Source organism: Thunnus maccoyii, chromosome 11, assembly GCF_910596095.1.
Source record: "Thunnus maccoyii chromosome 11, fThuMac1.1, whole genome shotgun sequence".
Taxonomy (NCBI): Eukaryota; Metazoa; Chordata; class Actinopteri; order Scombriformes; family Scombridae; genus Thunnus; species Thunnus maccoyii.
Window position 1 is genome coordinate 31,762,336 of NC_056543.1, and position 15,299 is coordinate 31,777,634.

Below are 15,299 nucleotides of genomic sequence, written 5' to 3' on the forward strand. Positions count from 1 at the left end.
GTGCATTCACCTTTGTCCGCAGACGATGACGTGTCTTAGGACAAATGTTCATGTACGCACAAATATTCCAAAATCATTGTATTTAAATTCATCCTTTAGGTGGCGCATTGTGCCTGTTGTTGTTGTTTTATTATATCTGAGACTAAACAGAAGTTTATTGCCCAAAAAAAAAGATTTGCGTGTAGTTGCTCTTTAAATGTGTTTTAAAAGGCAAGACAGACAAAATACAAATAAAAACATGAAATTTCACAGGATAGCTGAGCTCAGAGCTTCACAGCTAAAATAAACAAAACAGATTGATTTCATGATTTTTCTTCTGCAGACAGACCGTTTGGCCTCTATACTGCCTGCCGAGGGTCACTGATGGAAAAACTATAGTTCTACTAAATCATCTGAGTGATGAAGTCATGAGAGTTCAAAAAGAAACACAGACTGACAAACACTGAGGTCAAATGTGAAATATGAATCAGGACATACAGTATGTGTGTTTGTGTGTATAAATACCATGTCTAATTAAAGTTCAAATTCGTCCTTCCTGTCTACAGTTCCCATGGTGACCGTGGGAGAGACTAAGGGGATGTTTGATTGTCTAGCAACACACAAATACACACATACTGCACACCCACACAAACACACACACAAACACACAAACACACACACACATACACACACACTGTACATTCACACAATGAGCAGATATAGACTCTGACAGAGGACAGAGACAGAGACAGAGTTTTATTCTGTATTATTTTTGGGAGCTTAGAGAGATCCTTTTTTAAGTTAAGTGTCAATCAAACTTAAGAAAAGAAAGAAAAACCTGGTAGGAGTCAACCTATAAAGTATCCATCAAGTGTTTTAATTGTATTTAACGAACAAGTGAACGTAACTAAAAATTAACTAACCAGCCTAAAACCCACAGCCATGATGTTTATATCTTTGTTAACTTGCTGTCCTTGTTTTGTAGGTCAGCTGTATGTGCATCATTTGTATGTAAGTATTTTGAGAGCCACTGGAAACCAGAGTCAAATTCCTTATCCAAACATTTAAAATAATCCTTGTGTCCAAACATACTTGGCCAATAAAGCTGCTTCTTTCAAAATAAAAGTCCATAGGTTTTATCTGGTGAGACTCTAATGAATCCAGAATCTATAGCCACACTACTGGTTCTGTGAGGTTAATGCTAACGTCAGCATGCTAACATTCTCACAATGACAATGTTAACATGCTGATGTTGTTTACCTTGTTCACAATCTTAGTTTAGCGTGTTAGCAGGCCGGGCCTGCTGCCATGAGGGGGCTTGAGGTGGTTTAGCCCCCTCAGTTGTATCTTTTGTCCCCTCTGTTTAAGCTTTATGTAACTATAGAAAAATAGCTAGTTTTTAGGCTGTTTGCATAGGTGTATGCTTGGGCTGTGCTGAAATTGAGATCGACAGACAGACAGACACATGGACTAACAGACAGACGGACAGACAGACAGACAGATGGAAAGACAGAACATGCCACTTAGTTCGGTTTCTTAGTCTGGTTGCTTTTCCTGGTTGTAAATAGAACTTTTAGCCATAATTTCAATTTTCCCCCCATTGTAGCAATGCACAGACATGGCATCCTCCTAATTTTGACAGAGAATCGTTCATAAATTAAAAAAATATTTAGCTCTCTTCTAGTGCTAAGTTCATGTGAGTGCTCTGATTAATAAATGTATTCTTTGATTTTGAAACAGTAGCCTGCTGTTGTTATTTTGCCTTTCTGAGGCTATTGCATACTTTAATCAATGAAATTTCTTTTTTTAAAATTGCCCCCTCGCAATGTTTAACAGCCCCCTCAATCACTTCATCCTGGCACCGGGCCTGTAGCAAGTTAACATTTGCTAATTAGCACTACATGGGAATGTAAGTAGTTTTACAAGTATTTAAACCCATTGGACATATTACAGTTTTGACAGTACTGTGGCATTATAGGAACATTCAGGGATCATCATTGTTATTACAGTTCATCCTAAAGGGGAACATGGATCCAATAGTCGAGACATTTCAGTCTGACCAACATCATCCCTTGAGCCACACTGCTGGGGTAGCTAAAAATAAAAAGGAAGCCAATAAACAAATAAAATGAAATGTTATGTATTGATGTATGAAAAAATCTTGAACTTATATTTACTGAAACTGAAAAAAATGTGACAGTTTATCATGGCATAATGTTTACATGGTCCAGCCCTAACATTTAGTCATAGCTTTCCTACTAACAGTGGTGGAAAGCAACTAGAAAAAGTTAAATATTTTGGGAATTATGCTTAGTCACTGTTTTGTGAGTTAGATGAGAAGATTGATACCACTCTCATGTCTGTCTGTTTAATAAAGGAGACAGTGCGAAACAGCTAGCCTTGCTTTGTCCAAAGGTGACAAAATCCATCTACCAACACATCTAAAGCTCACTAATTAACATGTTATATCTTGTTTGTTCAATACATATTAAAAAAAGTGTAAAAATGGGAATACATATGTAAAAGTACTTGTACTTATTTCCATTTCTATTTCCATATGGTAATCTTCTACTTCATACCTTTACTACATTTAAGAGGGTAACAGTGTACTTTTTACTCCCATACATTTAATGTACAGCTATAGGTACTCATGAATTTTTCATGCAAAACATATGATCAGATAATAAAAATAAGATAAAATAAAATAAAAATAAATAAATTAATTAAAAAATAGTTAAATAGTAAAATTCTAAATATATTTTAAAATAATTGCTCAAGCTGTCATCATCATGTATGTATCCCTGCATGATGTATTATAAATGTATCCCTGCATGATCTCTAATCACAGATTGGTTTCTGCTTACGTTTGTGTTCACTCACATTGTAATCAATAATGTTCCATAACTGCAGCAGCAGAATCTCTTCTGGACATTTTGTGGTTAAATCTGAGAGAAATGGATCAGGAAACAGTAAAATATACAGAATGGTCTGTGTGTTGTTAGTGTTTCAGCTCTATTGTTCTGTTTTGTCCCAGATCTGACAAAGCAAACTGTATTAATGATAAAGAGGCTTACACACACACACACACACACACACACACACACACACACACACACACACACACACACACACACACACACACACACACATACTACCAGAGTGCTGTGTTTAGTTGTTGGACAGCAGAATGGAGCTCTGTTGTCACATCTGCAGCTCTCTGCATTTCCTTCTTACTATGGTCAAAGGTTATTCCACCGCTGAGAGGTCAGAGGTCAAAGGTCACCTCATCCTAGTCCCACAGCCGCTCCTCCCTCTCTGATTTCTTAAGGCTTAAACTTGAGTTCCTGTGTAACTGTAGTTTGCGTTCCTTCTTTGAAGAAACAAAGAACTTCATCATGAGCAGACATTACTCACCTGACTCAGGAGATGACATGTTACATACTGAGCAGGATTCAGTGTGTAACCCCCTGACAAACCCAGTTAACTGTTATATACACATATGATGAGCACCAGACACCCAGGATCAGCAGGCCTGTTGGAAGTCATCCTGTGAATCCAGCAGCAGACGTTCTTTCATCCAGGCCTTCATTTAGCACACTGAGCATGCTCAGATGATTCACCATTTACCAGCAACTTCTTTAAATTTCAAACTTTTAGTTGTTCTCCAGTTTCTTTTAAAAAATCTGGCAGCTGCAATGTTCACAGTGACACAAACTGTTTTGTCCCTCAACACACAAAACAAACAGCTAAACTGAACTGTCCACTCAGGACATCTGAGACCCAAAAGAGCCGTCCAGACAAAATCCTCTCCCAGCCAAAAATCATCAGAATTACACAAAAAAACAAATGGACGGCTGGTTATTGAAGGCTTTAAAGGATAGGTTCACATATTTTCAAGTAGGTCTTAAAACTATATTCACATTCCCATATGCACATTGAAAGCACTGTTGGACTATATTCACAGTCATTTTCTTCTCTAATACAGCAACATCTGCTCTGTAAATCACCTGCCCACCTTGTCCTGTATTCTCCTTTGAGAAAAAAATCAGAAACCAAAAGGGAGAAATTAATATTTTAAATAAATTCTTTGGTTTCATGATGGTGTCCCCCTAATTTGGCATTAATTTGATGAAATTACAGTTCTGTTATCCATCTACATAGCAGGAGACCTTGTAAAATATTGAATAAAGTGATAACGTGGTGTTCTATCATGGGCTGAGCAGACAGTCAAACTGAGCCTGATAAAATCCTGCTACACAACACAAGAACCACACACTCTCAACAACAACAACCCACATTAGCTTTCCTGCTCAAGTCTCGGTTTTATCTAACTTACAAACATGAACAGCTGCTTAGCTTGATGAACGAACCACCAAACAAGCGCACCGTTAATACCAGTTAGCAGGCTAGATAGCTTATTAGCTGCAAAACCTATTTGAAAAACATGCTGACATTAGTTTTGCTTGCGAAGAGGGATGATTAAAAGGGATCTCTGAAATACTTATGGTCATTGTAGACAGGAGAAGCAGTAACCCTTTCAATGCATGTAAGCATATTACTATTGTTTTAAGACAAACATTATAAAATATGAACCTATCCTTTAAGAGCCAGATCAAATCATTTAACAAATATCTGCTGATTTTGATCAATCTAAGCATCTTTATCAGACTGAACTCTGCATCCTCACAGGAATACAGAACAGGACAGAAACAGAGTGTTTGTGCGTGTACGTGTGCACAGTATTTATGCATGTTATACCAGTGGGACTGTATAAAACAATGCAGAATCATAATGACCGAACCATATATTTATCAACTGCAGTGTCAGGCCTGTGTGTGTGAGTGTGTGTATGTATGTGCTCTCATTAATCACAGCAGTGTTGTTCCTCCAGCGGGATGCTCTGTTCTCAGGAGGGGAACCATCTGTTGCTCAACAGCTTTTCTTCTTCTGTGGTGCAAAGAAACACAGAGAACTCTGAGCTGAGCTCATGAAGCATCAGAGATGATGAGACACTAAACATCATCACCAAATCTGTTCTTCTCAAAATATGATGATCTTAAAGAACAATGTGCAGGTTGAGTTTCTCACAGAATTCATATTTTTAGCTTCTGGAGAAGAGAAAATAAAATGAATGCACTTATGTTTTACAAGAAATATATTGGTCTCAGTAATAGGCTACTTAAAGAACTTTAAGTTACAATTTCTCTGTTTTGAGGTGAACATGGCCAGATCTTACATAAATGAGACCCAATGTTACTGTCAGTGTAAATGTAGTTTTAAAAGAAGAAAATACATGTTCAACATCATGCTTCCACACTGTAATTCATGTCAGTTTCTAACACAACAAAACTAAGAGTTTACAGCTACGCTAGCAGCTCTGTGAGAATGTACTTAGGCACAGCTGCTGTGCTTTGAGCTGAAATGCTTATGTGTTAGCATGATATGATTTGCTAATTGGCAGTTAACGTGAACTACAGCTGAGTTTGACAGGAAAGTCATGAGTTTTGCAGATATTTGGTCATAAACCAAAGAATTTGACAAATTAAAGTTTTGACCTGATGATGAAGCTAGAGGAAAGGTTAAGGGATCAACAAATTACCATTTATTCTAAGGACAACATGAATGTCTGTAAAGAGTTTCATGCCAATACATCTGATAGTATAGAGACAGACAATCATTCACACACTCACATTTCTCTGTCTCTATACTATATGTTACAAATGAAACCTGGGTCGCTGTTTTACGCATTTCAGATTCGCAAAAAGTTCTGCTTTTCTGCACCATATTTATGAAACACACCCCAGGATCTGAGAACCAGGGTGTTAGACACACCCTCACACAGTTTATGTATGGACCAGTGGTGTTAGAAACACCCTCATACAGTGTATGTATGGAAGCTAAAGGTGTTACTGTGATAACTCCGTCTTTTAGCGTCAGGAGGATGTGATGAGAATGGGTTGAAACTTAAGCGGTTTGTGAGTGATAATGATATTAAAAAGTAAATTATTTAAAGTAACGTGTGAAGCTGCTCTGTTAGTCATCAGTAACAGCCAAAGTGGCCATTTATCTCTGCTCACATGGTCAGGAATCTGAACAGATGAAGAACTACAAATGAGAAACAGTTTCCTCTTCATTAAAGTGGGAGATCAGCACTACAATAACGCTGAAGGAAGCTCAGGAGAGACTTCTATTTTTAAAGACAGTTGAAAAAGTTTTCTATATCATGAAGCAATTTTACCATGCTGATAGGGCATCACCTCTGAAATAAGCCCTTGGTGTGGCAACACCTCAGCACGAGACGGAAGCATTTGGACAAAGTTGTGCAAACTATATCATATTTCATAGGGTAGGACCTATCATTTTAACTTCCTCTCAACTTTTGAAAGATGAAAAAGTGTCACAACCAGGACAGGCAACTGTTATTACTCTTGTCTATACCATTCTTTTATGCATGAAGTGTATATATAGAGTATAATACATACATATATATCATATGTGTGTATATCAGTCTATCTATAAAGAGAACAAAAGAAACATCTCTATCGCACAATCTAACAACTACACATATATAGGAATTAAAATGACATTAACAGGACTAAAAGAAAATTCAAAAAGAGCATTTCACTCCATAAAAAGAGCAGTACAGGTAGATATCCTGATACAAATCTGGATGAAAATATTTAAAGCATTTATTGAACCAACCCTGCAAAACCATACTAAGAGTACAGAGTAGTGAAGCAGGGAAGAATTACATCTGCTCCGTCTGAACACTATCATTAAACAAAGGACCCGTAACTTCTAGCAACACCTTAAAACAAGTGACCCTCACTCACTTCACTAGTTAAGTTTTGCACTATTACAATCTCTGAGGAGCATCAGAGCATTAAATTGGCACAAAAAGTCGACTCTAATCAAATTAGACACGATGAAAATAACCTGACCTATTGGAAAGAAATTACCAAAATATAACACAAAACAATTATTTGACCCTAAAATGCAGATATACACAACCTCCCTATCTCAGCACTATAGCTAAAATTAAAGCTGTAGAAAACATTGAGGAGCACAGCCTGGCTATCTAAACAGATAGACACAGACAAACACTGCTACTGACAGAAGACAGGCTGGGTTCTCACGGTTCTCTACAAGCTGCTGAGACAGAGCTTCACTTCCTCACTGAGTGCACCGAGTATTCACAAATAAGACAATTCCTCACAAAGACGCATCATATGTCCAGAAATCCTCCACCATACAAATGAGGGGTGACATCTTGGGAGAAACGACAACCAAAAAGAAAACATTAGTCTCATTCCATCATTTCATTGTTTGGATTGTGCTGTTTAAAGTACATTTGTTATCTTGTGTGAAATGATTAAGATTATTCTACTAAATACAAACACTTTGTACCATTGGCTGGGCAGTGACTTCCTAGTCACGTTCATGTTCAACTATCACACATACAGTAGGTGTACAGTGCCACCGCGTGGCTGCTGACAGAACGACACGTCTGAATGAAACTTAAAGCTTTATTCACTTCATACCAGAGAGAAACTTTATTGAGACAGAAACAGTAAAAAACAGATTATAAAAGAAGAGAGACAGAAAGACAATCCATCCTCTTCAGCACAAACTCTCTCTCTCACACACACACACACACACACACACACACACACACACACACACACACACACACACACACACACACACACACACACACAATACACACGCACACAGTGTAGTGAGTCTTTAGGCTGCAAGTATCCCATGATGCCTTGTGTGATGTTACCAGCCAAACATGTACTCCATTGCCTTGGAAACAAAGCTGTCGTCCTTCCTGGGTGTCTGTCTGTCTGCTACCACCTAAAAACAGACAGAAATATTTCTCAAGTCAAACACAGTTCAGATTTTCAAGTAGATTTTAAGTGAACCCTGATGTCAGGGTCAGACGTCACCTGGTAGTCACTGCCGGAGCTCCTGTAGGTGGCACTGAGCGGTCTGATGGCGGAGCGAGGAGTGGAGGGCAGGATGGAGGAGGAGAAGGAGAAGGAGGTGGAGAGGGGAGACGAGACGGCTTCACTGCAGTCCATCACACTCTGAGAGAGAGACAGAGAGAGAGAAACAACTTCACACTGGCCTCTGAGCTCTATGTCAACTGATGTGAAGAACCAATCAGACAGCAGAGAGATAGACAGACAGACAGACAGACAGACAGACAGACAGACAGACAGACAGACAGACAGACAGGTAGGTAAAATCAGGAACTTACCTTGTCTATGCAGGGTTTGACTCCCACCATGATGGCGTCACCGAACACTTTTCCATCTTTAGACAGAGCTTTCCTGGCCTGAAGCCTGGACTGATACTGAAGATGCATCCAGTTACCAGGAGACGCCATCTGTCAGAACACAATCAACAACATCTATAATAACATAAAAACATACATCTATGATCTGAGACTTTTAATTTAGTGTCCATTATCGATTTCAAATCGAATGTAATGAAGCACAGAGCCTGAAGAACAAAAAATGTGGAACAGTCCAAATACTTGACTGTATGTATATATGCAGTGTTTCCCCTATAATAGTACAGCGAGAACCCCCGACAGGCCAAAAAATATTTTTTTAAATGCCAAAAATAACACCAAATATCCATTCATTCAGAAATCAATAGCGTTTGGGAGCATCTGAGCAGCGCTGTTTCAAAACGTGAGTCAACGTCTGTGTCGTCGCCTGGGAAACTGCAGGTAGCGTAACTCTTTTTAAGGAATAGGGCAGAGCGTGAGCGGTTGAGCAAGAGAGGGAGCGTCAGAAAAGTGATGGTGAATGTGGGCAGAGCAGAGAAGGTCAGCAATAAGGCCGTATTCACACCGAATCAAGCGGTGCAGCGTTCAGCCGCAGGGTAGGTGTGGGGGGGGTGTGGGCGTGTTTATTTGTTCTGCGGACCATAACCGCTGTGAAACGATCAGAAAATAACGTTTTATTGATCTGATTCAATGGCATTCTCGCTACCAGCGCTCTCTCTCTACATTCACTGTCTAGCTCGCTCGACCACTGCTCTCTCTCTTGCTGATGCTCTCTCTGTCTTTCTCTTGTCTTTTTTTAAAAATGAGTCAAGAAGCAGACATCAAAGCCTAACTTTACTTTTAACGTTAGTTAGTAAGTCATCAATCTGACAGCAAAGGCACGCTAAATGACGCTAAACAGAGAAATAGCGAAAGGAGAAATCATCTTTGAGCAGGAGTAGTTTTGGACAAAGTCTCCTTCCAGTGTTTCCCCTAGGCTGACTGCTTTGGGGCGGCTCCCGATGGCATAATGTACTCAGGCTCGAGGTACGAATATAAATAATAATACGACCCTGATTATAAGACGACCCCCTCTTTACCAGCAGCTGTTTTTGGAAAAATAACGTTACTTTTTGAATATAACTTACATCATAATATAGTTACATACTTGTGCAGTCTCCTGTCAGGCTCTTGGAAGTGGTCAAAAAAAGGCAGTTAGCATTAATACGACTGTTTGTCCTTCTAAGCTCCTTATCATCTCTCACAGTGGTATTTGGCAGCTTGACATATTCTTTTTTTTGCAGTAGAGACATCAGAAGACGCTTTGGACTCGTTTTCACTCGTCATGAATTTATTTCCTCCGTGGCAGAAAAACACGTTACACAAGCCTTCAGAAACTCCTGCAGGTTTAACTGGAGTAACGGAACACTTTTTAGCACATTCACTATAAACAGACATTAAGACACTCACTCGCCTAGCAACATGAATGCTACAAACAACTCATAATGCAACACTCCGTGTAGGAGTCAGTTTTACATCACTACTTTATCCATTCAAAAAGAAGATCAGATGTTGTCAACAAGTAACTGTCTAGCTGTTAGCTGAGTGTGTATGCAAATTAACCTATAGACTGACATGCGTAACCAGTCAAAAATATTCTCAGTGGTTAACTGATTACTGGTTAACTATTGAGATCCCTACCATTGATATTAATGATCGTGTGAAACTCCAGTGGAATCTTATGATCAAACATTTGTCTCAGTAAGAAACCACAGCAGTTAACCTGATATATATAGTCTGCTGCTCCAGGAGTGAACATATTATTCATGTTCACATAAGACACTTTATTTAGCACTCATGTCAACACATGAGTAGAAGTTATTGAGTAGACTGATATCATTCAGAAAGACAAAAAAGGCCCATCTGACCACTTTCTAACATCACAGCTGACAGGAGTTTGTGTGTGTTTGTGTGTCTCACCGTGTGTTTGAGGATGTTTCCGTACTGAGCGAACTGCAGGAGGATGTAGGAGGCTGAGGCTGGAGGAAAACTAACAAACACACAAACACACAGTTAATGTATATATATATCCACAGTATATTAAGCAGTGCAGCAGTGTTAGAAGTATATTTCGCAGTAGAATTACCCAAACACAGTGACCCAGGTCTGGTCGAGCTGATCATCAGCAGACAGAGACTCTCCCTGACTGTAGAACGGATCCACCTGAGCTGGAGACAGACACAGCTGCTGCACACCTGGAGATAGACACCGAGCCAGGTGGACAGACAGAGGGAGAGTGACGGGTAAGTGAATACAGGTAGGGTGACAGCTGACAGTAGTATAAAGGGAATAGCAGCAGTAATCAGGTGATCACACAGAGATTGTCAGACCAATCAGATCAGTCCTCCTTGAGCCATGAAGGGCTCAAAAGTATGACACCAACATATTTTAAGAAAGAAAAGGTCTCGACTGTGTGTCGTTTACTCCTAATACAGTGATTCCAAACCAGGGGTACTTGTCATGGCTGTATTACGACAGCATAGAATACATATTATACTACATATATTATTCATATCATACACCCATGGGGTACTCCTGCTGTTGCCATGGGTTTCATGGAAAGATTGTGGAGTAGCTCATTTGAGGGAAAAAAGAAATTATGATTTGATTAAACAAATCAGTCAGCTGTAACATAAACGATTCAAATATTAGCTTAAAGTATTTGATAAATGGTTAAAGTAGCTAAAAGTAATGCATCAAGTAATGCATTAAATGAATACATTGTTAAATTGCCAATATGTTTGGTTTCTTCAAACTTCAATCATCCAATCCACCAAACACTAAACAAGAGTCAATGGCAGAATAAGCTGTTTGGCATTGGCAGAGAAGATTTGGCAAATTTTTCATGGGCGCAACCCACATACTCAGCTCTGCTGCTCATCCCACAAATGCATGTTCCTTACAAATGTGGCACCATTTAAAAAGGGAAATAAACAGGCTTTCCAACGGTGTAAGATTTATTGCCAAGAAGCATTGTTACAACAAAGAAATAATCTACCAAACACAAATTTCCTTACTTTTTGTGCTAAGTTTATATATTTTTAGACTAGAGCTTATTTTTTAAAAACACCAATGTTTATAGCATTCACCATCCCAACAATACAGAATACATCTTGTTTGTAATAACCTCAGTTAATCTTTTAATATGTAGACTAATTAATGCCAGACATTATCTTCTTATTGACAAGTGTGTATAAGCTACACAATCCAGCAGAATAACTGATGACTGTTTATGTAAGGCACTTCACTCCACTGTTTTGAAAGGCTGGAAGTCTTTTACAATAAACTGGTTATAGTCGTCCTCCCGCTGCTGCTGATAAGAACAGACTTACTGCAGGCAGGTACTGCTGGTCTCAGCCTCAAAGTCTGCAAGAATTAGACTTATTAGGCTAACGTGGCTAATTAGGCCCAATTGTTACCTAGAATTAGTGTTTGTTTTTAGCTCATTCATAACAGTTCACTACTGGCATAACAAGCTCTGTTTGTCTGTAAAACATAGCAGCTGCGGTTAAAGAGTGATCAGTGAGATAACTGAGGCAGAGTTGTTGAAGATGTTGCAAGTTTATGTTCTGTGTGTTCAACAGTTTGATAAATTGCTGTACTATCTCACTTATTTATAGATTTTGTTGCGCTTATGGATAATAAGCATTGTTGGCGTATAACCTAAAGTCTGTTTCATTCTCTCAGCTGTGGCCAGCAGAGCAGACCGCATTCAGAAGCAGGTTTTGTGTGCGTCTGCTCCGTATTATTGGCTGTAATTCCATTATCGGAACAATAACAATAATTTAAGTTTTTTTGCTCACTTATCAGCCAATAATATATCTAATATATCTGCCACCCATAAATCGTGAATCCCTATAATTACTGCAAAGGATCAATCACCTGCTGAGCTGAATGACACAGATCCTGATGCATTGGTCTTGTGATCAGTTTAGTTACCAGATGATGGTTTAAACATTTGTCTCACTCCTTAAAGACATGGCCTTTGCTGCATGTATAGTGTCTCTGCTATTTTTTTCTGATGTTATTCAGACGAGGAGCGTCGCCTCCACTATAATACACTGCAGCGAAAGACCTGATCTGCTGTTTTCACCAAACTGGAAGAACACTATTGTCTAAAATATCTTTATATGCTGGAGCATCAACTTTTCCTTTCAATCGATCTAAGGAGCCCAAACTACAACCTCAGCCCCAGAACAAAAGCACACAAAATGTGCGTAGACAGCATTGTCCACATAGTTTTGGCCAATTAGTGCACTTAACACAAAATTTAACTTCTGGAATAAACAATTACTTCCCACTTTAAGAGATGGCTTTTTATTTGACTACAGTGCATCAGCAACAGTATCAGTGTTGACACGTGTTGTAGAATCATTACTAATATCAGCAGTAGAAAAGGTAGTACCAGTAGTAGTGATAGTAATCAGTGTGTACCTGTTCCTGGAGTTGGGGCCTGACGTCCAGACAGAGGAGACTGCATCACTGGAAAAGCCTGATGAAAAACAGACAGAGAGAGGCAGAGTGATAAATAAACTGTTCACACTTTAATAACCTTCACAGGTACTGCCTATGTACTAACCTGCCTATGTGCGCTGAGGGGCGTAGCTACATTAATTAGGTCGTCATGGATACTGCGCACAGGCGGGGCTCCACTCTTATCCTTGGGGGTGGGGACAACGGGCTGTGGGGCGGAGCCTCCTCCACCTAATGATACAGAGAGTGCAGTATAAACAGGATACATCTACAGAATGAACATGATCAGCATACACAGTATCTATCAGCTGGTCTGTCAGTGGATGTGTCTTCCTGCATACCTGTGCTCTCCACGATGGGCGTGGCCAGGCTGAAGGAGCGGGGCTGTGGGCTAGCTGGAGCTGGCAGGTCACCCATCAGGAAGCTGGGCAAAAACTGAGCACCAGGGGTTGGCTTAGGAGAGGTGGGAGAGCCCAGAGTCATCGGTTCAGTTCCCACTGAAAGACGGAGACAGTTCAAGTTCAGTGCTGACACCTCAAGTCAACAATGACTTGAGATAAAGTGTAGGACTTAACATCCTAGTATGTAGCAGTATATTTCTAGTACTTTAAATACTGGGGACTGCTGGACCGATGTTTGTGATAGGCTCACTTCTGGGTCCTCCTTTCCTTTCTACACTTCCTCACATCCTCCAAGTTATCTCCTGGCAGGGAATCACTGTAACGGTCAGACTGTTTCCCAATCCAAGAAGCAGCCACATGCAGAGGTGGCATATCTCCTCAATCATTTTCTTTCACTCAAGATAAATATAAACATGTTGCTGTGTATGAAGATATAACATTATGAAGAATCGTTAAATATAACGCTGTAATTTTCACTTTGTACAAACTGAGCAAAGCTCCAGGTCACCTCTGGCTACAGAAATTTTGGCAGATTCTGGAAATATCATCAGAACAGTGCTGAGTGTCATTAGACCACCTTCTGGGTTTGTAACGATTATACACGACAGACCAGTTGTTGTTTGCTTTTCACAGATGCATCATGTGACAATATGTGTCAGTAAAAGTTTACAGCAGTGCTGCAGACCTGAGTCCTGTTTGATGAGGTCTTCATGTTTGGATCTGGATCGTTTCAACAAATGTAACCACAGAAGTTACAAAGAGTCTGATCTCTGTTCCCATGAGTCTGCTGCTAGTCTGTGTGAATACTTTAACCTTGTTATTACGAGCTGTCTGGCTTCTAATAACACGTGTTACATTTAATAAAAACCATCACAGCTAACGAGCTAACTGTGAACTTAGCAGGCCGGCACAGTGGAAACATTAACATATAAATAACAGCAGAACAGTATAATGAACGACAGACAACAAATAAATAGTTCATAAAACTCGAGTTACCTTGTAACTCCATCTCTGCTTCGTTACTTTCTGGCCGCGAGTTTCAAAAGTAGGAAGTGACGCCAGGCTAACTGTATAGCTAGCAAAGCTAACACGGCTAACAGTTAGCAAAACTAACGGATTTGTCAGTAAAACTTGGTGTTATTGAGATGCCTACTCAAGCGGGTTTACGTTAACTGACAGCATCCAAATAGTTTAAGTTACGTGATGTTGAATCGGCTGTTTTTCAGTCCCCTTCAGTCTGTTTGCAGTTCGGAGCAGCCGGTGGAGATTGAAGGTGCTGCCGCTAACACAGTCAGTTTAAAGACGCGTTCAGGGGACTTCTGGATATGACGTGTAAAATCAAAGTGAAACTAATAGTTGACAGTGATGAACTGAGGTTTAAGTTTAAAAGATAGATTAGCGTTTTTCCAAGTCCATTCTCAGATGTACATTGAATTAGTTTTTGGTTTCTGCTTTGATCGCTGTAATTCCCGCTTTCTATATTGGCCATGCACTGCAGTGCAGTCTTATACTGTACAAAATTCCCTACTTGTGTTACTATCCTTCTACCGTAGCTGAGGAAGGAAAGGAAGGGAAAATTTATCTGAAAAGACCTTAATATATATTTTCTTTTACATATATATACAAATTCTGGAATTTTCAATGAGGGACAAGGAGGAAATGTAATTTTAAAATTTTTACATGATAATTGAACTTTTTTGTGAGAAAAACCACATCAGATACAAATAATTATTCAAAGTAGAGTATTCTATATACATCTTAAACCATGTCTGGAGAGGATCTTTAAACTCTGATTTAAAGTGAGCTCAGATAAACTACACTTTCAGCAGATGACTGTGAAAACAGCCTTCTAGTGTCAAACTCTGCACATACATCATTCTGCACAGTGAAGCTCAAACATCCCACCGAAGGAACAAGAATAAAACACGTTTTTAAGGAAGGGGACTTTAATATTGGTCGTTTTCGAATTCAACAAAAAAGGAGCATGTTCTTGAATTTTTTTAACTATAAACGTGTACCCCTGAATGCATCAAACTTTACTTTACGACTTTACGTCATAAGAATGAGCCTCGAGTTTTTTGTTTGTTTGTTTGTTTGTTTGTTTT

At 39.3% G+C, this 15,299-nt stretch overlaps 1 protein-coding gene across 1 annotated transcript; it reads right to left on the reverse strand.

Moving 5' to 3' along the window:
• Nucleotides 1-7,657: 7,657 nt before the first annotated feature.
• Nucleotides 7,658-14,619, reverse strand: nup35 (nucleoporin 35). Its single transcript, XM_042426271.1, has 9 exons — nt 14,191-14,619; nt 13,135-13,290; nt 12,900-13,024; nt 12,755-12,812; nt 10,407-10,515; nt 10,241-10,310; nt 8,246-8,374; nt 7,932-8,072; nt 7,658-7,839 (listed from the first exon to the last, which is right to left on the reverse strand). Exons 1-9 carry the CDS (start codon nt 14,201-14,203, stop codon nt 7,762-7,764), a joined length of 879 nt encoding a protein of 292 aa, XP_042282205.1. The 5' UTR covers nt 14,204-14,619; the 3' UTR covers nt 7,658-7,761.
• Nucleotides 14,620-15,299: the final 680 nt, after the last annotated feature.

Bases quoted from the DNA above. Each gene is read 5' to 3' on its own strand.
- nup35 (XM_042426271.1), bottom strand. The intron at 8,073-8,245 runs GTAAGTTCCTGA...TCTCTCTCTCAG, and splicing joins TCAAACCCTGCATAGACAAG to AGTGTGATGGACTGCAGTGA. The intron at 7,840-7,931 runs GTGACGTCTGAC...GTCTGTTTTTAG, and splicing joins GCTCCGGCAGTGACTACCAG to GTGGTAGCAGACAGACAGAC.